The sequence below is a fragment of the Vulpes lagopus genome, chromosome 2 (genome assembly GCF_018345385.1).
Source record: "Vulpes lagopus strain Blue_001 chromosome 2, ASM1834538v1, whole genome shotgun sequence".
Classification (NCBI taxonomy): Eukaryota; Metazoa; Chordata; class Mammalia; order Carnivora; family Canidae; genus Vulpes; species Vulpes lagopus.
Window position 1 is genome coordinate 33,419,124 of NC_054825.1, and position 24,314 is coordinate 33,443,437.

A 24,314-nucleotide genomic window follows, 5' to 3' on the forward strand; every position below is an offset into this window, starting at 1 on the left:
CGGCAGGTGATATGCAGGCAGGGCTTTTTCTAAAACAAAACATTTTCAAACGCAGGGCGTGGGCGTCGTGTGAGCAGTGCCACACGACATTAGACGATGGGCTCCCGAAGGGAAGGAGGCCCAGGGAAAAATCGAGGGCTTCGACTTGGGAAAGCAGGAAGCCTCTGCCTCCGCTCCGGGCCCCGTTCTCCGCCGCCTTCGTTTCCCGGGGCTGTTCTGGCTGTAGCACAAGGTCGCCGCGCCCCAAGACGGAGTCCTGTAAATGTGACACGCGGCCGAGTCGGGCCGGAAGCGGCGCCCAGTCGGGACCCGTAGAAAGAGGCGGGGAGCCGGCGGCGGCGGCGGCGGCGGCGGCTGTCGCGGCGGCGGGGCGGTGCGGCCGGCGCGGACCGGACGGGCGCTGCAGCGGCGCGCTCAGGCCGTGGGTCGTCGCTGTGGCCGCCGGGAAAAGGGGGAAGGACTCCGCGCGCGTCCTGGCAGAGCGGGGAGGGGGGACGGGGCGTGTGATGAGGGCCTTGAGCGTATCTGGGGTCGGGGAGACGGCCCTCCAAACTTGTCCCTCACATGGTGCTAGTTGATTATCTTTTTCTGTTTGTTTGTTTGTTATTCTTTTGGTAGGTTCTAGAAACACCCGGCGTCTCCCTTCTCGCATTTCTCTCGGCCCTTGTCAGTTGATTCGTGGCCTGAAGTGAGTGAGAGCTTCTCCGTGCAACCTCTCATTTGAAATGGGTATGGGATGCAGACGCCAGAGAAAAAGGAAGTGGGCGAGGGGGAGCAAGGGTAGAGGTGGTGGGAACAAGGTGACGTTGATAATGGTCAACAGGTACGGGATCGTTACAGGTCAGACTGTCCTCTAAGACTCTTGGTAGGCTGTAGCTCCTTGAACGTGCAGTCCCCTGCGGGCGGTAGGCTGACTACTAGCCTCACCGAGGCCCGGAGAGGTTAAGGAACATGCACAACGGAAGACGAGTGGGAGGCTCAGAGCAGGGTTTCCCTGTGGTAGGCTGATGGCAAGATAAAATCTCTAAGCCCCACACAGCGGCCGGCCTCCTCAAGATGCCAAGAAAGTGAGGACCTCCGCGGTGAGAGGCTGGCTTGAACAGACGTGATAGGACAGCTGGAGCAAGGGGTGTGAGACGGAGGATGACGGACATGCCTTTACCTCCAACCCGGGCTAGGACCTCCCTCTCTAGAATTCTGTGGGCCAGGAAGGAGAGGTGTGCCCCAGGTACCAGAGTTTGAAAAAGATCACAGACTTCGTTTACTCGAGGTGGCCACCACTAGAACGAACCTTGTCTTAGGTCCAGGGCCAGAAAGCTTAGGGAGTGCTTTCCTCTTTTTCCTGCTGCACTTGTAATAGTAAATATTAAAGTTTAGACATTTTGATGGTATCATTTGACCAGGACTAGTTCCTTGTGGCCGTATGAATTGAGTATGACATCAAAAGTCAAATCATCTACTGATTTCCCATTAATGTGTGTCCCAAATTCAATATAATGCTGAAACCAGAGGTTTCCAACACAACTGAGTGACAATTGAAATCTTTCAGTATTTCTAAGAATTTAAGTTAAAGAAATGAGTTGGAACAAGATAAAATTAACTAGGCCAAAAGGCAAGACTGTTTACCTCAAAGAAACTCGGTTTAAAGGAAAAAGGAAACCTCAACATGTGTGGAAATAAAGATAGGAAAGTTTTAATGCATCGATGGTGTACTGTTCACGGATACAGTAAGTCTAGTGGAGTATAATCATGTTAGCATATTCCAGAGAGGCAATCTGCAGTCGTTGGAATCATGAGTTTAAGAATCAAGTAGGTCAGTTTAGCCACTTATCTGCTATAGAATTGATTTACTTAACTTTGTCCTTGATTCCTTCATCTGTAAACTGGAGATAATAGTTCCTAACTTACAGAGTTAGCATCATTTGTTAAGGACCTACCATAATGTCTGGAGCATAGTTGATAATAAATACACAGCAACTGTTAGTACTCTTGAGTCCAAAGTGAAGCATCACAACCCTGTGTGCAGTCACACAGCAGCTTCTAGAGCTTGTTCTCAATGAGGTCAAAGAGTAGCCTCCTGGTTGAGTCATTTTCTGAAGGGTAAATCTGTTATTTCAAAGTGAATGAAAGTTTTAGGTGGCTGGATAGCCCACGAACAGTGATATATCCACCATGATCCATTAAAATTATTACGGCTTTTAAAGATAACTTATTTTTGAATTATTGTGTTTCTTGATCTATGGCAACTTAAGTTCTAAGTAACTGACTTTATACTCCTTTACAGATGCATGGTCATGGAGGCTATGATTCTGATTTTAGTGATGATGAACAAGTTGGAGAATCTAACAAAAGGAAAAAAAGGTAAGTAATTTTTTTTATCTGTGTTTCAGATCGTTTCTAGATTGCGGTGAGGTATAAATAAGTATTTGAAAATTTTTGGATTGTGTTTGCATGGGAAGACAGTGTTGCTCTACTGAATGAATTTTTGTTTATTAAACTATAATGGATTGACTTGAGAATATGAGAACAGTTATGTGAAAAATAAGAAAGTAATGTTTAACTTACTTAAAGGGATTTATGGAAAGGGAAGTGGGGGAGGAAGGAAATCAATTAAAATTCTTAGATTTCTCTGTTGCGTCTATTTTTCATCCAGCTTTTAAGGACTTTATTTGCAAACGTCAGAGCTAAGAAGGGGGCTTGGTTGGTAGTCCCTTTGCAAGTACGTGACTTCAAAATGAGGTTAATGTGGAGGGTGAGATTGTGATACAGTGCAGTTTTATGGTTTTGTGAATGAACAGACTAAATGCTCAAAGGAGGGAGCTCATGGAAGTTTTTATTGAATTGGAAGGGACAAGAGCTGTCAGCAAAAAAAACCTGGGCCTTATAAGAAGTGTGCATCTTGGTGATGTTGCTGTGTTAAGGGGCATTGTTTTCAGCTTTTAGTGCTTGGAAACTAGATTTTATCTGTTAACTTAGGAGTGGTTGACTGATTCATATTAACCAAACTTATAAAAATTGCTTTATTGCAGACTGAGAGCCATATCTTAGGCATACTAAATGGGACTGAACGTTTTGTTAGATACTCAGACTTCATGGATAACCAAAAGAATAGAAATAATCATAATAAATTACATTGTATGGTTTTTTACATTTTCAGGATTTTTCATTCAGAAATACTACATTGTAAGAGTAGAATTTGAGTAAATCTAGTTGAATAGTTTCTACTCTAGGGTTATATCTATCTTCTTAACTAGGGATGATCATCTGTAGTCTATATCACTTATTATCTAGCTCTTTTTTTATATTACCAACCAAAAGCTTCAATATCTCTACTTTACAAACAGGAGAATTATGACACAAAGAGATCAAGTAACTTAACCTTGTTTAAGATTAAGATAGTAAATGACAGAGCCCAAGTTTGGATCCTGAAATCTGGGTGGCCTGACCTCAGAACCCATTCATTAGTTTCATCTTCTCAATTTTTATTTATTTATTTATTTATTTATTTATTTATTTATTTATTTATTCATTCATTCATTCATTCATTCATTCATGAGACAGACAGAGAGAAAGAGAGAGAGGCAGAGACACAGGCAGAGGGAGAAGCAGGCTCCATGCGGGGAGCCCAACGTGGGACTTGATCCCGGGTCTCCAGGATCACACCATGGGCCGAAGGCGGCACTAAACCACTGAGCCCCCTGGGCTGCCCTCTCTATTTTTTAAGTATTAAATAAAGTTAAGAAATTAAGTTATTGGAGCAAGACTAACATGTCTCATTAAAGATCAGTGAGTCTTTTTTAAGACTTGAATTTTTAAAAATGTTCCAATTATTAAAGTATAAAGGAACAGCAAATGCCTTTTGAGTAAATAATTTATAATAATTTTTCTTTTAATAATTTTTGATAATTTTTCTTTTATAATTTAATTAAATTTTCTTCATCACAAACAGGACAATTGAAGATGATTTACTGCTCAAAAAGCCATTTCAGAAAGAAAAACATGGAAAGGTGGCCCATAAACAAGTTGCAGCAGAATTGCTGGATAGGTATGTACTTCAGTGTAAATTACTTTTTTTTTTGGCTTAAGATGTTTTTGTAAACTCAGGGACTTGGAGATTTAATTATATTAATTAGAATATGGACATTTGAATTTGTTTAAAATTTGTCTTAACAGGGAAGAAGCAAGAAATAGAAGGTTTCATCTCATAGCTATGGATGCTGTATCCTTTTTATATTTCTAGATTTTTATAACCAATAGAATATTTTAAAATCAATTTTTTTATTTCATAAAATCTTGTGAAGTCAGGTAGACCTAAATTATGTTTTTAAAGGTGTTTATTGATGTGCAGTCTTGTCATTTATACTTTTGAGTACAATTCTGTTTTATTAATACATAAGAAAGATTTAAAGACAAAAATAATAAAACATGGGACGCCTGGGTGGCTCAGTGGTTTAGCCTCTGCCTGCGGCTCAGGGCAAGATCTCCAGGTCCTGGGATCGAGTCCTGCATTGGGCTCCCTACAGGGAGCCTGTGTGCCTGCCTGTGTCTCTGCCTCTCTCTCTCTGTGTCTTTCATGAATAAATAAATCTTTAAAATAATAATAAAACATATTACTAATGATCTATAAATAGGTTTACAAAGTCCATGAACCTGCAGTTATTTTTCCAACCTGTATTTGCCACGCTCTCAACATTTCTCATTTTAGTACTGCTTTTATCTTTAGTCTCATTTTAACTCTTACTCTTTTACTATTTGGTTCTTGGCTTTTTAAGGTCTTCGTAAAACTTGTACCTAAAAGTAGATAGATGGGTGTGTGGACTGTCCTCAGACCTGTTGTGGCTTCATCTCTCAGGCATGACTTGGGGCTATCCTTAAGCTGTATCTTGCTCCCCCTATTATAGCCATGTCTCACTTCAGCTTTTTGGTAAGACTGTGGCTCATTATTCTGACTGCTACCACTGGCCATCCATATTACAGTTGGGAATGTTGGAGAATGAAAGAGAAGCCAACCAAGACCTATAGTGTTTCTTGGTATTTATTATTACAGTCAGGATTAAGAGAAGGAGATGATGGCAATTAGATACATCATCTACCTATTGACATCTGTTTCACTTTGTTATCATTCCTAATCTTTTTCTTTAACTTATAGAAATTATCTTACCACCAATTTATTCCTCTTCTAACCCAATGGCTTGGCTTTCCCATGGATCTCATCTGCCACTTGTTCCTTTAGTATTTCAGCATCTGTTGTGCCTTCTATGACCCCACTCATTTGGGGGATCTAGTTATAGCCTGGTGAGTGTGAAAGTGTAGGTCCCCTTTTCTGGCATGGGGAGAGGTTGGGCCAGGTATTTCTAGGATTTTTGGCTAGAGTAGGGTAGATATTGTCTAAGTTTCCTCATGTTAGGCTACCCTCTCTCTTGGTTATTCAATTAGAGAGAGCAGGCTTTTGTTGGGACTCTTCTTGTCTATGCTTGTTGGGATTTTTAGGTTGCTAGCTTCTTTATTTCTAAGTTTGAGTTTATGAGTCAAAAAGAAAACCTGAGTAACTTACTACCATGTCATACCATAGGTCTTGAGCTCTCTAGCTGTTACGCCTTCGTCTCCTCACCTTTCAGAGTCTTATATTTGTTTAAGATATAATTTCCAAGGTTTTTAGTTGTTCTTGGTGGGAAGAATAGGGAGAAGTACATTTTTGTCTACAACCATCTTCCTGGAACCAAGGTCCCATTCAGCACCTATTTTTGTAAATAAAGTCTTATTGCCACATACCTGTGCTTATTCATTGAGGTGTTATCTGTTCCCGCTTTCATGCTAAAATGACAGAGCCAAGCTGTTGTGACAGGTACCATATTGCCTGCATATGTACCATTAACAGAATTTGCTAACCCTAGTTTTAAAAGATTGAGGTGACTTGCCGTGGTTGTATGACCAGTTAGAGACAGGCTAAGAGCAAATCTCTGGATATCTGGCTTTCTCTTTTTTCTTTTCTGAAAAGGTTAGCTGCTTTGTTGCCAGTTTTGGAAGTATTATATTCTGATTCAATATTCTATTAGAACATATTGTGATGAATTAAGTCATTATTTACCTTTGACATAATAGGGTGTAGTCAGACAGCATTATGGATGAGGTCAGTTCTGTAATTTGCATGCTCTGCTCTGGAGAGAATACCATTGAGCTTTTTAAACAAAAAATTAAATGCTCGTATATCTTGTTATATTCCATTAAAAATAAACATGACTGGGATGCCTGGGTGGCTCAGTGGTTGGGTGCCTACCTTCGGCTCAGGTTGTGATCCCGGGATCTAGGATTGAGTCCCGCATTGGGCTCCCTGCAAGGAGCCTGCTTCTCCCTCTGTCTGTGTCTCTGCCTCTCTCTCAGTCTGTGTCTCTCATGAATAAATAAATAAATCTTTAAAAAACAATTAAACATGACTGAATTCCTTAAATATTGAAAGTATAAAAAAGAACATCTGATTTGTTATATTTACATATTTTTGAAAGCCTGATATTAGGATTTAATATATAAAATTTATATCTTCTATTTTAGAGGCTTTTTCATTACTAGAATAATTAAATTATATCTTATAATAATAAAATGCAATTTGTACTCCTTACCTTTAATTTGAAAAAATATTCAAAGCAATATAAATGGTATTCAGTAGAAAATGAAAGCCCCTCTGCTCTACATTGTTGACTCCTTCTAGCAGTTTATTTTTTTATTTTTATTTTTTTTAATTTTTTATTTATTTATGATAGTCACAGAGAGAGAGAGAGGCAGAGACACAGGCGGAGGGAGAAGCAGGCTCCATGCACCGGGAGCCTGATGTGGGATTCGATCCCGGGTCTCCAGGATCGTGCCCCGGGCCAAAGGCAGGCGCCAAACCGCTGCGCCACCCAGGGATCCCTAGCAGTTTAATATTTAACCTTTTAGATATATTTTTTAAAAGATTTATTTATTTATTTCAAAGAGAGAGAATGCCCACCTGCATGTGAGTGGGGGGAGGGGCAGAGAGAGGGAGACAAGCAGACTCCCCAATGGGTGTGAAGCCCCATGTGGGGCTCAATCCCAGGACCCTGAGATCATGACCTGAGCTGAAATCAAGAGCTGGACGCTCAACTGACTGAGCCACCCCTGTGTCCCCTTGTAGATATTTTTTAAAAATCATAAGCATGTACAGTATCTATTTGCATATTTATTTATTTATAATCGTTTTTATTTATTTGACAGCACAAGCAGAGGGAGTGGCAGGCAGGGGGAGAAGGAAAAGCAGGCTCCCTGCTAAGCTGGGAGCCTGACATGGGGCTTGATCCCAGGACCTGGGATCATGACCTGAGGGGACAGTAGATACTTAACTGACTGAGCTCCCCAGGTGCCCCTGTATTTGCATATTTAAAAAACTAAGTAGACTCATACTGTTTTTCTCTCCTTACTCATATATCATAGGCACAGAACAACTCCTGAGCAAATCAAATCCTTAATTTTTTGCATTTCAGTATCAAAGGCATACAAAGTTTGTAAATGACTATATTTTATACTATGGTGGCAAAAAAGAAGACTTCAGGCGATTGGGGTAAGTGTCATGAAGCTTACATAGAATGTGAGAAAGGTGTAGATGTCTTTAAAGATCCACAGCTACTGTGTCTTCTGATTCTGTCATTCTTTTCTGCTTTCCATTCCAGTTTCCTTATAGTACCCTAAAGTGAAGAGGCTATCCATAACTTCTTGCTAAGTACCTCATCATGAATCCCATTTCTCTGGCAACAGGCCTCAGGTAGCCTGTTGAGCCAGATCTACGCCTGGCAATAATAGGATATGTGAGGGATACTCATGTGCCTGATATGCAGTAATTTTTTTTTTTTCCCTGGGCAAGGATCTTTGAACTGATTAACTTCTTAGACTCAATGTTTGGGCTTGCTTTTTTAAAAGATAGGGCAAACAGGAAAAAAAACAATTCCTTCCTATATTTGAGGCTCTTCTATCAGAGACTCTTGGTTGTGTGGGTTTTTTTCTCTGACTTAATAATTTTCTGAGTTAGGTAGAGCCTTAAAAAACTTTACATGATCTCATCTACCCCAAATTTATCTCCCCTCTCAATTTAGCCTATATTCCCCAACACTCCCTTGTTATACCCCCAGACTGTTAGGATCTTAAAATACACCCCCTCTCCCCCAGCATTCTCTAATTCTCTTCTGCCCTTACTCAGTCTTTCTAGAAAGCTGTAGTGAAATGAGATATGGAAAACTCTTCATATAGTTTTTCAATGTGAGCTCAGTGGGATGGGGTTACCGACTTTTTTTCAATTCTAAACTTATTTTCATAAGTTTTCCTTATCCATTTAGTGTTTATTCAGGTTTCTCATCCTGGCTTTGGTCGTTTAGGACCATCTGTATAATTGAAGCCAGTACGAGAGGTGAATGGATGCCTTATCCACTTGCTTCTGTTAACAGCACTCATAAGTGTTGTTTGAAAATATGAAAATCGTTTTTATAAATATATATACATATGTATATATTCACACAGAAAACTATATCTTCATGTATTTTCTCTCAAGTGTTAAAAAATCTCACAGAATTGTTTAACCTCCTAAATTTGACTAAATTTTGTGGTTATGTGTAATTGAAATAGTTTTATTTTCCAGGGAAAATGACAAGACAGATATGGATGTTATACGAGAAAATCATAGATTCCTGTGGAATGAGGAGGATGAAATGGACATGAATTGGTAATTTTTTCCACCTGAGACATAATGCATAATGCATACTTTAGTCCTGTCTCTCCTGTTCTCTCTGTGTTTTCTTACCCTGCCACCTGTCCAAGGCATTTAGCCTGTGCATGGAGGATAAGGAGGACATAAAAACGTGCCTCAGAGTATTGAGTCTGGTTTGGTTCTTTCAGTAATTTTTAGCAGTTTTAACTAACTTCTCATTGCTTCACTTTGTCTTGAAAAGAAAATTTATTACATTTTTACTGTATTGTTTATTGTCCTGTAATACACATTTTACAAAATTTTAAAAAATATTTTGAGAAAAAGTAATACCTGAAAGTGGTTTTATTTATTTATTTTATTATAATTTTTTAATAAATTTATTTTTTATTGGTGTTCAATTTACCAACATACAGAATAACACCCAGTGCTCATCCCGTCAAGCTGAAAGTGGTTTTAAAAGTGCAAACATTACAAAAGATAAAAAGCAAGGAGTAAGTCTCCTCTCTGTCAATCTTCTAGTTTCCCTCCTTAAGAGAGCCACTATTAATAGTTAACATCCAAGTAGTCTATGCACATGTAAGTAATAGGCCTCTTTTAAAACATTAATATTTATATGATATACGTTATTTACTTGGCATTGCTTCCAAGTGGCAAACTGTGGTTGAATTTCTAAATGTAAAAGATTTATCTATTTTTTATGGCTCTAGGGAGAAGAGACTTGCAAAGAAATACTATGATAAATTATTCAAGGAATATTGCATAGCAGATCTCAGTAGATACAAAGAAAATAAGGTATGCCTTCCAAATATTTATAGAAGGTTCTTATTTAAGTATAGTATTACTTTTAATTATACTATCATGCCCCACATTATTCTTTTAAAGGTGCTAATTCAAGTGTAGGTTGTCTTGTATCTATGAAATATCATCTGGATGGTTTAACCTCTGCAGCTGTGAAATTTACAAAGGGCCCCCTTAGTCAAGGGTACTTTGTGAGCTGAGGCATGAATAGTCTAAAATTAAACACAAGTGGCTACTGGATCCTGTTTCATCCAGACTCTGACCTAGAGCCTTTACTGATTATAATGAATGATTTGACACTGCAGGATGATGTCTTGTATCATGGATGGTGTTCGAAATTGATTTTTTTTTTCAAATAAATTACCATCTATAAAGACGCAGGTGCACATCTTCTTTTATATCAACGTCTGTTTTAGTAGAATTAACTCTTACCAGTGCTATTTAGTAATGGCAGATTTCCATTCTTGCTTTACATCTTACTTTAGTTGATACTAAAGTGATTTTTATTTCTATCTCAAATTTCACATTTGCAGCTGGAGAAGGTGACCTGAAACAGATGATGTCAGTTTGAAATGGTGGGAGAGAATGTTGCATAAATCTGTATATTTTAGATGGTGTACATTTGTATTAAGACAGTCTATTTAAAAAATTGTCTTAGATTTATTTATTATAAGTATTTCTTTTTCATTTAATTAGTTAAATCTCAGAAGCGTGATTGGTTTAATATTTTTTTCAATAGTGCCTTTACTATGTGGGTTGCTTCACAATATTTTTATAGATAAGAGTGTCCAGTTTTGCAACCCTGTTTACAAACCCATGTATGTCATGTAACCCAAAGACTTTCTCAATTTCTTAGGAACTAGCTCTTCTCTCTGTACTAGTTATTGATCATATCAAATCTAAAAGGCACCACAGTAATTGGAGTTACTTGAAGTTACTACAGTGCAAGTCGAATATAAAATACAAATCTTTCTAGGATTGCATGATAAAGCAGATTTTTCAACACTGGCTCATTTGTTGATTGCTCTTCAGGATTTATTAAGGATGGGCAGGGCACTGTGAATTAAAGCATGACTACCTTTCAAAAAAACCCTATAATCTAGTCAAGGGGGAAAAGTGTACATAAAACAATAAATATTTGTATTCTCCATTGAAAATATGTAATATATTATTGGAAATCATACTTTAAAGAGGATAATCTGGAAAAAAATTATATTTTCCCTTTTAAAAATTTTATTTAAATTCAATTAATTAACACAATTTACTATTAGTTTCAGAGGTAGAGGTCAGTGATTCATCAGTCTTACATATGTTCCTATTAGAACATGATGAGTAGTTAGATATGAGGGTAAATCCAAGTAAGAAATAAGAAATAGGAAATGTGGAGTGAGGTAAATGCTTTCTTTTTTTTTAAAGACTATTTTTTAGAGAGTTTTAAGTTCACAACAAAATTGAGGGGAGGGTACAGGGATTTCTGATGTGCCCCTTACCCCATACGTATGAGGGGGGTCTTTTCTAGAAAATATGACTGTTTTTTGGGCATACAATGTTTGAGGTATTGGAGAGAGTTAAGAGTAGTATCTTTGATTTCCTTGCTAGGATGCATTTTCTCATAGTTTCATTTCTACAAAGACAGTGTTTTATTCATTTTTAATTAATCATCTCCTAGTTTAGCACCTGTTACTTGGGGGCATTTTTAGTGAATTCTAGCCTTTGTCCCACACACCTATTCCTTTCCTTATTACTTCTTCCCTTTCATCACTGAGAGTTTTGTTGGATTGTTGCATCAGTTAGGAATAGATTCAGCTGCGAGGTCTTGAAGCACTCCTAAATAACACTGGCTTAAATGAGCCAAAAGTTTATTTTTCTTCTACATAGAAGTCCAAGTAGATGGTCATGGAACTTTGTGTTTTCAGGAAGTTAGGATCTCTCTGTCTTACTGCTTGCATGTGTGATCTCTTTGTACTAGAAGGTAGATTAAGAGAAGGAGGCCTAGCGCCAAATCCTTAGTAACTCTAGTGTTTAATACAGCCTATCAACAGGAAAATTTATGTCTGGAAAGAATATAAAAAACACAATGAGACAAAACCTCTATGCAACCTTTAACTAGTAGAACATACTGTATTTGTTTGTTGCATTTCCTATCCCCCTATAAGATTGTAAACTTCCTAACATTAGACTCTGTTTTAATAATCCTATCTTCAGCAGAGTGTCAAACTCAGTAAGTAGTTGCTTAATAATTATTCAAATATTTGAATATTATTTGTTGAATGGATTAATGAAGAAAAAATTGAGAGCTATTGGTGTACACATTGGTATGTGCTTCATTGGACATCCCAACATAAATGTTAGATGGCAGGCAATCCTCACATACATGTATGGGTTTAAAACAGAATTAAACAGTTACTTTGAGTTTTTAATTTTTTTTCCTAGGCTAGGAGGATTTTATTTTTATTTTATTTTATTTATTTTTTTTTTTAAATTTATGATAGTCACAGAGAGAGAGAGAGAGGCAGAGACATAGGCAGAGGGAGAAGCAGGCTCCATGCACCGGGAGCCTGATGTGGGATTCGATCCCGGGTCTCCAGGATCGCGCCCTGGGCCAAAGGCAGGTGCCAAACCGCTGCGCCACCCAGGGATCCCGAGGATTTTATTTTTATTGGATTTTAATCAGAATATTTTTCAAATATTTTGAGCCCTCATTTGCATTTAAAATACAGAATTGTCAAATTCAAGTAATAAAAAAATAAAAATAGGCAAAGTTAATCAGGCATTGAACACTTTATCAGAATTATCTCTCAATACAACAATCTATAAGATTGAGGTTTTTCTACATAAAAAGGAAATAGACTGAGAAACTGAGAAACTTTCCAAGGCCCCAGAACTAGTTAATGAACGGTAGAGCTTACATTGGGTCTGCATAATTCTAAAGCTGAATTTTTAACCATTTTAGTAAACTGAATAGAAAACTAAGTTATTTACTGAAATTATAGAAAATTAGCATATGAATATGAAAGACCTTAAAAAGAAAAATTATTTTTAGCCAAAAAACAAAGTTATGTTTAGGAATCTGTACAGAAGTTTCACTGCTTTCCACTTTTGGGCTCCAAAGGGTTCCCTTCCTCTTTCCTGTTCTTTACTTTGCCATTGCAGTGGAGAAAGAACCATGCAAGAATGAATAATTTTGGTTGTGTTCCAATAAAACTTTGTTTATAAAATAGGGAGCAGGCCATAGTTTGCTAACCCCTGGGATACTATGTACCAGGTATTATTCTGAATACTTTGTGTGTATTATCCCATTTAAACCTCTTAACCTAAAGAAGTAGGTACTGTATTATCTCTACATTACATATAAGGAAACTGAGGCACAAGAACATTAAATACCTTGTCCAGTATTATAAAGCTGTTAAGTAGTGGAGCTAAGATGTAAACTCAGAGAATCTAATTCTTTTGTACTGTAGTATATTGCCTCTTTACTGTATCAGTCAGTGTCATAAAACAGGATACATATATTTTTTTTTTAATTTAGGTATCTTGTGGCCTAGCATTATACCTTTTAATAGGTAGTTCAAAAGTAAAGAAGATTATTCCATAACAGAGAAGTTGGTAATTGTTCAAATGTATTTTTAAATGCCTAGAGCTTCAAAGGAGGAAAAAGCTAGCATGATGGGAATGAGGTTTGCTTTTTTTTTTTAACTTTTTATTTTAAGGGTGCTCATAACAAGTGCACTCCTAATCCCCATCACCTATTTCACCCTTCCTCCCACCACCTCTTTGCTGGTAACCATCAGTTCTCTATAGTTGAGAGTCTGTTTTTTAGTTTGTCTTTATATCTCTCTTTTTTTCCCTCTTTGCTTATTGTTTTGTTTCTTAAATTCCACATGTGAGTGAAATCCTATGGTATTATTATGGAGTTATTTCATTTAGCATTATATTCTAGCTCCATCCATGTTGTTATAAATGGCAAGATATTTTTTATATGGCTGAATAATACTCCATTGCGTGTGTGTGTGTGTGTGTGTGTGTGTGTGTGTGTGTGTATTTATATTTATATTTATCCATTTATCAATTGATGGACACTTGGGTTGCTTTCATATCCTGACCATTGTAAATAATGTTGCTGTAAATATAGGGGTGCATGTATCCCTATGAATTAGTGTTTTTGTTTCTTTGGGTAAATACTCACTAGTTCCACTTTTATATTGTAGTATAGGTCTATTTTTAACTTTTTGAGGAACCTCCATACTGTTTTTCAGAGCGGCCTTACCAGTTTGCATTCTCACCAATAGTGCAAGAGAGTTACCCTTTCTCCATTTCCTCACCAAAACCTATTGTTTCTTGTGTTGTTGATGTTAGCCATTCTAACAGGTGTGAGGAGATATCTCCTTGTAGTTTTGATTTGCATTGCCTTCATGATAAATGATGATGAGCATCTTTTTGTGTGTGCCATCTATATGTCTTCTTTAGAGAAATGTCTGTTAGTGTCTTCTGCCCATTTTAAAAATTAGATTATTTGTTCTTTGGGTGTTGAGTTGTGTAAGTTCTTTATATATTTTAGAAACTAACCCTTTATCAGATAAGTCATTTGCAGATACCTTCTCTTATTCCATCGATTGCCTTTTAGTTTTGTTGGTTGTTTCCTTCATTGTGCAAAGGTAGTTTTTTTTTTTTTTTTTAAATATAGTTCTGATAATTTATTTTTCCTCTTGTTTCCCTTGCCTCAAGGAACCTATCTAGAAAAAAGTTGCTGTGGCTAATGTCAAATAAATTATTGCCTGTGTTCTTTTCTAGGATTTTCATGATTTCATGTCTTTAATCTATTTTGAATTTATTTCTGTGTATGGTATAATAAAGTGGTCCAGTTTCATTCTTTTGCTTGTTGCTGTCCAGTTTTCCCAACACCATTTGTTGAAAACACTGTCTTTTTTTCCCGTTGGATATTCTTTCCTGTTTTTTCAAAGATTAATGAATTGATCATATACTTGTGGGTTCATTTCTTTTCTATTCTTCTGTTTTTGTGCCAGAACTGTACTGTTTTGATTACTACAGCTTTGTAATGTAACGTGGAAGTCTGGAATTGTGATGCCTCCATCTTTTCTTTTCTTTTTCAGGATTGCTTTGGCTATTCAGGGTCCCTTGTGGTTCCATACAAATTTTAGGATTCTTTGTGCTACTTCTGTGAAAAATGCTGTTTGATATTTTGATAGGGATTGCATTAAATGTGTAGATTACTTTGGGTTGGGTAGGATAGACATTTTAATAATATTTGTTCTTCCAATCCATGAGCATGGAATGTCTTCCCATTTCTTTGTGTCATCTTCACTTTATTTATAGTTTTCAGAGTATAGGTCTTTCACCTCTCTGGTTAGATTTGTTCTTAGGTATCATATATTTTTGGTGCAATTGTAATGAGATTGTTTTCTTAATATCTCTTCTTGTTGCTTCATTATTGGTGTATAGAAATGAAACAGATTCTGTACATTGATTTTATATCCTGCGACTTGACTGAGTTTGTGGATCAGTTAATAATTTTTTGGTGGAGTCTTTCAGATTTTCTATATACAGTAGCATGTCATCTGCAAATAGTGAAAGTTTTACTTCTTCCTTTCCTATTTGATGACTTTTATTTTTTTGTTGTTGTTGTCTGCTGTAGCTATTTTGTGAGTTGCTTGACTGTTTTTTTTACAGAAATATTCATTTTCACTGCTTTTGTTTTTCCTACCTTCATACTCTCATTTTTGGTTCTCTCAGAGTCCCCTTTAATAGTTCTTGCAGGGTTGGTTTAGTGGTCATGAACTCCTTTAGTTTTTATTTGCCTGGGCAGCTCTATCTCTTCTTCTATTCTGAATGATAGTCATGCTGGATGGAGTAGTCTTGGCTACAGGTTTTTCCCCATTCAGCACTTTGAATATGCCATGCCACTCCTTTCTGACTTGGAAAGTTTCTGCTGAAAAATCTGATAGCCCTATGGAGTTTCCTTTGTATGTAACTATCTCGTCTTGCTGCTTTTAATATTTATTCTTTATCACTATATTTTGCATTTTAATTACAATATGTCTTGGTGGAGATTTGCTTTTTTGATGTTGTTGGTGGTTCTCTGCACCTCCTGGATCTGGATAACTATTTCTTTCCCCAGATTAGGGAAGTTTTCAGCTATTATTTCTTCTAATAAATCCTCTGCCCCATTTTTTCTCTCTTTTTCCAGGACTCCTATAATACAAATATTACTACATTTGATGGTGTCACTGAGTTCCCTGAATCTACTATCTCTTTGCATAATTCTTTTTTCTCTCGTTTGTTCATCTTGATTACCTTCCACCACTCTGTCTTCTAGGCCGTTAATTTGTCTGCGCTTCTTCCTGCCTGTTGTTTATTCCATGAAGCATGTTTTTCATTTCATGTATTGAACCCTTTATCTCTGCTGTTATTCCTTATCTCTGTGTTAATGTGTTAATGGTCTCACTGATGCCTTCCACTCTTTTCTAAAGTCCAGTGAGTATCTTTATGATCACTGCTTAAGTTTTCCATCAGGCATGTTACTTATATCTGTTTTGTTTAGATCTCTAGCCATGGCCTTGTCCTGTTCTTTAATTTAGGACAAATTTCTCAGTCTTTCATTTTGTTCAAATCTTTGTGCTTGTTTCTGTGTGTTAGGAAAGTCAGCTACATCTGTTCTTGGGAGTACTGGCTTTATGCAGAAAAGAACCTGTAGTGCCCTGCAGTGTAGTGTCCCCTGTTCTCCAGGGCTTGGTACTTCTGGGAGTGTCTCCAGTGTATACTGCATGCACTCTGCTGTTGTGTCCTGGCTGCTTTATCCTTCAGGCCAGTTGTCTGCAAATGTTTTCTTTGCCTGTCACAGGCAGTGTTCAGTCTCTGGCCTGAATACAGTGTGTTTTAGCTAGGTGTGCTCGTGAAATGAGACCTGTCACTGCCACTTAGAACCAAGGCCTTGCAAAACTCCCAGATAGGGAGACATGGTCTGGAAGGGGTTTGAGTTAGTGGTCTGGGGAGAGGGGGATCATTGTGCTGAGACTGAGGCAAGTGTGCCTGGGAAGGGGGACAGGCAGGGCCTGGTGTAAGCAAGTTAGGTAGTGAGTGTCAGCACTGCGCTGATTTCTGTAGATGGCCCTGTGTTTATGCTGAGGGGCAGGGGAGGGAAATGGTACTGGCCAGTTGCTTTATTCCCAGAGGGGTTTTTCTCTAAACACTGCCTTTTTGGGACATGAGCAACTAACCTCTGCACTATGTGCCCCAGGCACTCTTCAATCACTGTTTCCACACTAAATGCCCATGGGGTGTTTCCCCTGCCTTCTGTCCAAGAGCAGCCCCCATGTCCTCCAAGGTCTCCCAGAGCCAAGCATGCTAATCTTTAAAACTCTAACCTTTAAGCAGTACTGGTTGCATGAACTCACCTAATTTGGTCTTTTTTGCTTTCCAAGCCAATTACTATGTGGATTCATTTGCCTTGCATGCTCCCCTGTGTGTTAGTCCCATCTCTCATCCTTCTCCTTGACCATAGGTCCCTCCCTACCAGCCACTATCTGTTTCTTTCCAAAGTCACATCTCCACACTTTCTATTTACTTTGATGTGGCCTCTTCTCTGCCTTTACTTGTGGAATTTGTTCTGCCAGTCTACAGATGGATTTCTAGGGTATTTAGGATAACTTGATAGTTACCTAGCTGTGTTCATGGGACAAAGCAAGCCTAGGGTCCTCCTACTCTGCTGCCATCTTCCCCTCCTGCAGAATTAGGTTTGCTTTTTAGGTTGGTAAATGTCATTATGTCAATTGTTGGCTCTATGTTTAGGTATATATACAATTTAAATAGTGTTTAAATTTATGCTAGTGTAAATGTAACTTTTTTCTTATTAGTTTGGATTTAGGTGGCGAGTAGAAAAAGAAGTAATTTCAGGAAAAGGTAATTTCTTTTTTGAAAATTTACTTTTTAATAGGATAAGGTTATTTTGTTGTATTATTGAATTAAAGTCATTGGATAAGATTATTCCTCATGTATTTAATAAATGGTTATCTATAAAAGTAAAATTAGAGACCGTGTATTCATGATACATTACTAGCAAAGCCAAAATATAATGCTTTCGTGATTTTTACCTTTACATTTTTGGTTTTAGAACATTCAATGGAGTAGAAGTAGAAAATGGCTAAAGAGTTAAAAGAAACTAATAAAGGATGAATACTTGAGTTTTTCTTTTTATAAACTTTTGGAATAATGAGTTGGTATTATTGTATGCCAGTCTAACCACTTTTTTTTTAAAGATTTTATTTATTTATTCATGAGAGACAGACAGAGAGAGACGGAGACATAGGCAGAGGGAGAAACAGGCTCCCTGGAGGGAGCCTGATGCAGGACTCAATCCCAGGACCCCGGGATCACGACCTGAACCAAAGGCAGATGTTCAACCACTGAGCCACCCAGGCACCCCTGTCTAATCATGTTTTGAAAGTAGAGATTAAATATCACTTTGAACCTAATAGAATTTTTGGACAAGTTAGTTCTTATTTGTGATGTCATTGAGATTGAGCCCAAATATTTAGTCTTATGGCAAAAGATCAGACATTTGATAGGCAATCAGTAAGTGCTTTTTCTACTCATTGTTGTAATCTATTCATAGATCTCTGAAAAATTAATATCTTTATGCTGTCTATATTAAATTAACTCTTTATTGATAATTGCATTTTAAAGTGTTAATGCTTCTGAAAACTACATAAGAGCATTTAGGAAATAATTTTAAACTAATAGTTTAAAAACCTTTAAACTGAAAATAAAGGTTGCATTTTAAAATGGTTAAACATTGATGTCATCATTGTGGGTCATTTACATCTTACATGAATTGGATGTTATGTGAGGTATAAAACTGGATATGCAGTAAAACAAAATTAAGAAATAGGAATTTTTTTTCTTTAGAAGAATGATTGGCCTTGTGAAGATACTCTAAGGAGAAGGAAAATGAATAAATTCAAAGCTATTTTTAACTTTTTAAAACTCTTAGTATTACATTTAGTTTGTGTTTTTACTTAAACAATGAAAAATTTTGAAATGTCTCACAGTTTTAAAATTTTGTACTTTTATTAGATGGCATTTTCAGGTGATGGTAAGTAATGCTGCCTTAAAGAAATGATGGGCATTCTTTAAGTTAGTATAACTGAAAAAAGAATTAGTTGGTGAAAGAAAGCTTTTGCTTTGATTTAGAAGTATAACATTTTTGGTTTTAGCAATAGAGACATTATTAAACATACACAGATTTCATGAAGTGTTCATTTGGAATGAGTAAAAAATGCCAAGTTATAGCATAGAAAAGTTATAGAATAGTTACAGGCTCTTTGGACTGATAATTTTCAGAATTCATTTTTAATTTCTTTTTTACGAAAAGTTTAGATTTGTTTCTGTTGGTGCAGATTATTGAGATAAAAATTCCTTTTTGCTTGTACAAATAGGAGGTTCATCTTCTGCTGTGAAAGTAAATAGTTGTTGAGTAGTTTATTTTTTTCTCATGGGTCATCAGTGTTAATCCTTCTTTGCAAAACGTTTTAGTACACAGTGGACATGATAAGGTGGTGTTGATTTTAGTGTCAGGTAAACTCTAAAATTTAGAACATTGGGTTTGTTTACTTATTCTTACTTCATCTCAGAGTCCACCCATTTTAAAATGTCCTTTAAATGTCATTTTATGCTGGTATTTAAAATAGATGCCATAAAGTTAATAATTAAAATAAGAATTTTAGTCAATTTAAAAATTATTATTAACTATTAAAAAGGATTCACCCGGGTGTAAATACACGTACTATGGAAAATACATTTATTCTTTTAGAGTATCATTCAGTATACTCTTTTTGTACTTACATTTTCCAAAGTATAAGATTTCCTAACAGGGAGTCACTGAAACCCTTATCTAAACAGTGTATCTATTGAGCAAGAATTCTGTGACAGATTTTTTTAAAAAACATTTTCTTCAGCTTTTTGATTTAATACTTGTATACACATCCGTTGAGCATACTGTAGTTATTATGCTCAGTTAGTTTTTGGTGCTTACTACATAGAACTAAGAATTTATGTATGTTAAGAGTAAATTTCAGGAGAAATTCTAGATTGTACAGATAAATATTGTCACCAACTATCATAGTTGATATTTCTTTATTGCAGGCCAGTTTTTCTGTGGAAATAAGTGCTGTGATAAAAAAGAAGATTTGAAGAGTTGGGAAGTTAATTTTGGTTATATTGAGCATGGTGAAAAGAGAAATGCGCTTGTTAAATTAAGTAAGTTGACTTTAGGTGGGATATAATTGACTTCTTCAAAATTTATCTAATAATTCAGATATAAAAATATATAGGCTAATTTAAAATTTAATTTAAAAATTTTATTATTATTTTTTTAAATTTTTATGATAGTCACAGAGAGAGAGGCAGAGAGAGAGAGGCAGAGGGAGAAGCAGGCTCCATGCACCAGGAGCCCAATGTGGGATTCAATCCCGGGTCTCCAGGATTGCGCCCTGGGCCAAAGGCAGGCGCCAAACCGCTGCGCCACCCAGGGATCCCTTTTTTTTTTTTTTTAATTTTAATTTAAAAATTTTAATATATCTTTCTGGAAGTGCACTTTTTTCTGAGTTTCTCAAAGTGACAGAAACTTTTGAGCCGAAGTTTTTATACTCTCAGCCTTATGGTGACCTTTAGGTGAAATACTTCTAATGCCAAATGAAGACCTCTTCCCATTAATATGAGAATGTCACGAATGCAGAATGAGATCCGGAGTATCAGAAAAAGCAATGTAAAATCTCTCATTATCTGGTAGCCATATTGTTGTGGTGTGGACAATAAATATACTCTCTTTGTGTCAATAAAAAGTTTTAGGATGGCATAATTGTTCTTGATATCAGCCTTAAAAGCTTAAGGTTATATACCCCAGAATACAGCAGTCTCTCATAATATGTTTTAGAACATTTTGTTCCTTCTTTGTTTTTTAAACTAAGCTAGTCTTATGGGTCAGCTTCTTTTGTCCATCATGTTAGCAACCTTCGCTGACTCCTAAAAAAATATGCTTCAGAGTTTTCTGTACACTAGCAAAGTCAAGAATTTCCTCAGGTGCTACTCAATGCACACCAATGCAGAAGTTCCTCCTGGAAGTACTCATGAGGGAAAGGCAACTGGAGTGAACTAAGATTAAGGCAAAAGAAGATGCCACAATTGTGGAACTTTTTGAAAAGCTCTTTTCTATTTGAAAACTCTTAGAGCACTTTAGAGGAAGTGACCATACCCGCACTATTTTTATTAGATATCTTTGATGTGAGACACACATTAGTGCTATATATGAACAGAGTTTGCCTTTGGAGTAAATTGACAGCACTTTTTTCTAAAGTAATGTTAGAATATTTTCAATTCTTCACACATTTGTGTTGCCCTTTTTATTATGCATATGCATTTTTTAAGGTGGAACGAATCAGATTGATTTTTCAAATAGCCTGAAAAAGGGATATAAGGAAAAATGGGAATGTATGATAATAAAGAGTAGTAGTACAGTTAATTCAAAATCAGCTTTTCAGTGGTGTCACTTTTTTTTTTTTTTAGGATTATGCAAAGAATGTTCCTTTAAATTAAATTTTCATCACAGGTAATACTATCTTAAAATACTGTTGTTAATGGTTAGTAATCATGGGCATAGTCACTTAACCTGCACTGAATGTCTAAATGTGGACATGAGTGGTTGATGGTTTAATTAATTGATTATATAGAATATTCAGCATTATTGTGTGATACACTGTACATATATATACTGGGAAACTGGAAGTTTGCCATGCCTTTAGCCAAGCAGTTTTAAAGATGAAGGCCTGTGCAGGGTAGTTGATAGATGCTAGAGTGTTTAGTTTGGAGTCAATGTTCAGAAGCCATAGTATTCTTGGAAACTATTGTAAAGTAGATCTTTATAAAATGATTCTTATGTCTCATTTAAACAGTATTTTATTTGGAGTTTGTCATTCTTCCAAAGGATTGTATACCTTTATTCTCATTTCAAATGTTAAAATCAGCCTCCTGTCGAGTGAGATAGAATGTGTCTGTCATGTTGAGTGTGGGAGGAATTAATCAGTGTTCTTCAATGTGCAGTACATGTAAATAAGATCATGGACTTTGAAATCAGACCCTGTGTATTCCTCTAAGCTTCTCCACTTACTAGTTGTTTCTTTGGGCAAGGTACTTAATCTCTGTAAGACTCAATTTTATCACCTCTAAAAATGAATGTGCTAGGGTTATCATGGGGATTAATGGAAGTGCACATAAAGTGCTTGACATAGAGCCTGGTATATGGTAAGTTAAGCATAATGGGGTCCCTGGCATTGAAGATGTTCAGAGAAAATCTGTGACCTATCATTATTGTGATGGTCAGGTTTCAGGGCCTTGAATAACAGTTGAAAGTTTAATAATGAGATTCTGCAACTTTATAAAATGTGTATGTCAGTATATTAAATTAAAAATCAGCTATGTTATAAATGTTAGCAATCTAGAATTCTAGTTATTAAAAATAAATATTAAGTAATGAATAATTTTTAAATACTTGAAAGCAGGATTTTTTAGATTACTCGAATAGCCTAATCTTTATTTCCCCTCTCCCATCAGTGATACTGAAAGATATCAGAGAGGCTTTTGACTTTGACTTTCAAGCTTCATTTCAAAATTGACATAATTTTTATGAGAGAACATGTTACTGCCTTAAATAAATAGTATTATAGCATTTGGTATAAGTTCCTTAATTTGGGAGGTCTGATGAGTATGTTTCTTGAAACTGAACCTCTTTGTTGTCTCTTCATTCTCCTTCCTGGTTTTAGTTTCAGCATTATCACCTTTTCCTGTCTAGTATTTCCTTTCTTAACCAGTTAAAATCAATTACTTACCAACTATGGTACTGACAGCCTTGTAAACCTGGCCTAGAAGAGATAAAGCTATAGCAGTAAAAGGACAAATGGAGTAAAGTAGACATTTGAGTTAACAGTAAGCCCCTCCATCCTCATTCCTTTATGCTTTACTGTGTTCTTTTATTTATTTTTTATTATTATTTATTTTTTTATAAACCCTTGTGACCAGGGCTGACTTTCAATAGATCGCAGCGAGGGAGCTGCCCTGCTACAAACGAAACCCCGACCCAGAAGCAGGTCATCTACGAATGGTTTAGCACCAGGTTCCCCACGTGTGTTGCGTGAGGGGCGAGGGCGCGGCCCCCTTTCTGCCACGCCCCGTTTCCCGGGAGGAGGGGCTCTCCGCACCGGACCTCTGTCCCCACGCGTGTTGGGGCCGGCGGGGGACCGGCTATCCGAGGCCAACCAACCGAGGCCAACCGAGGCTCCGCGGCGCTGCCTTATCGTTCAGCCCTGGGTGGGATTCTGACTTAGAGGCATTCAGTCATAATCCCACAGATGGTAGCTTCGCCCCATTGGCTCCTCAGCCAAGCACATACACCAAATGTCTGATACTGTGTTCTTTTATTCATAACAGAAGAATTTTCTACTTAGTGGTAGTTTATTTTTTATTTTTTTAAGATTTTATTTATATATTAGAGACACACACACACACACAGAGACAGAGATGGAGAGACAGGCAGAGGGAGAAGCAGGCTCCATGCAGGGAGCCCGACGTGGGACTCGATCTGGGTTCTCCAGGATCACGCCCTGGGCTGAAGGCGGCGCTAAACCGCTAAGCCACCAGGGCTGCCCTTAGTGGTATTTTAGAGCTATTACAGCATTGTTTCTTCTTTTTTTCAAAATATAGGTAGCTATGAATTAGATGGAGGGAAATGACATTTGATTTTGTAATTTGAAAAAAAATGGCTAAGTGATAGAAAATGAAGAAATGAGTAAAACTATGATTTATATTTACTAAGGCTTGTATACAGAACTTATAAAAAATAATTTATCTTAGAGTTTTAGGCTTTATTATCTTACAGAATTGTCTTTAATGTACCAACCTAACCTAAAGTATTTACAGATTCATCTGAGGGTTCCTTATGTAAATTACATTGTAAAAATAAGTTACTTTAACTGATTTGACTTTTTGCTCGTTGGTTCTTATGTTTCATAAAGGTCAGTTTAAAAAGTTAACTTTAATTTTATATTGTTCAATATAAAGGAGAAAAGAAGTCAAGTCAAAAAAAAGAAAGGACAAAACCAAAAAAGATGAGTCATCACATAAAAAATCCAGATCATCTTCTGCAGAAGAGACCTCTAAGAAAAAGGATAAAGGTAAAAGGAAATCAAAATATAATATCTACTCACATTTTTTAACATGAAATGTAATCTGTTGTATGTGTCAAATGTAGAATTTAATTGGTGAATGCATTTAGATTTCTGTTCTGTACAAGTTGAAAGGAAGGTGCCTGGGTGGCTCAGTCAGTTGAGTCCAGCTCTTCATTTTGGCTCAGGTCATGATCTCAAGGTTGTGAGATGGAGCCCTGGCCCCAAGTCAGGTGCTCCTTCTCCCTCTCCCTTTGCCGCCCCCTCCCAGCTCCCGACCCTACCCCATAGCTTGCTCTGTCTCTCAAATAAAAAATAAATCTTACAGTGGTTGAAAGGAAACTGGTTGGGGGTTTTATAAGATTTTTTTTTTTTTTTTTTTTTTTTTTAAGAAAAGGAGTGAGAGGCAGAGGGAGAGAGACAATCTTCAATCTTAAGCAGGCTCCACACCCAGCACAGAGCTGGAGCCCAGCATGGAGCTTGACATGGGGCTCAGTCTCAGAATTCTGAGATCATTACCTGAGCCAAAATCAAGAGTTGAACTCTTAACTGACTGAGCCACCCAGGTGCCCCCTGGT

At 36.9% G+C, this 24,314-nt stretch overlaps 1 protein-coding gene across 3 annotated transcripts in view; it reads left to right on the forward strand.

Annotated features, from left to right (window-relative positions):
- Positions 1-339: 339 nt before the first annotated feature.
- LOC121484498 (protein FRA10AC1) overlaps positions 340-24,314 on the forward strand; it is a 37,454-nt gene continuing 13,479 nt past the window's right edge. The window contains exons 1-12 of one of the 3 annotated variants that reach the window (XM_041743851.1): positions 340-421; positions 619-688; positions 2,285-2,361; positions 3,950-4,045; positions 4,174-4,219; positions 7,497-7,573; positions 8,642-8,725; positions 9,418-9,502; positions 17,380-17,425; positions 19,667-19,780; positions 21,086-21,128; positions 23,633-23,745. In XM_041743851.1, the coding sequence (XP_041599785.1) occupies positions 2,285-2,361; positions 3,950-4,045; positions 4,174-4,219; positions 7,497-7,573; positions 8,642-8,725; positions 9,418-9,502; positions 17,380-17,425; positions 19,667-19,780; positions 21,086-21,128; positions 23,633-23,745 (781 nt within the window). In that variant the 5' untranslated portion in view covers positions 340-421; positions 619-688. The other 2 variants (XM_041743852.1, XR_005986055.1) reach the window with 2 other exon arrangements.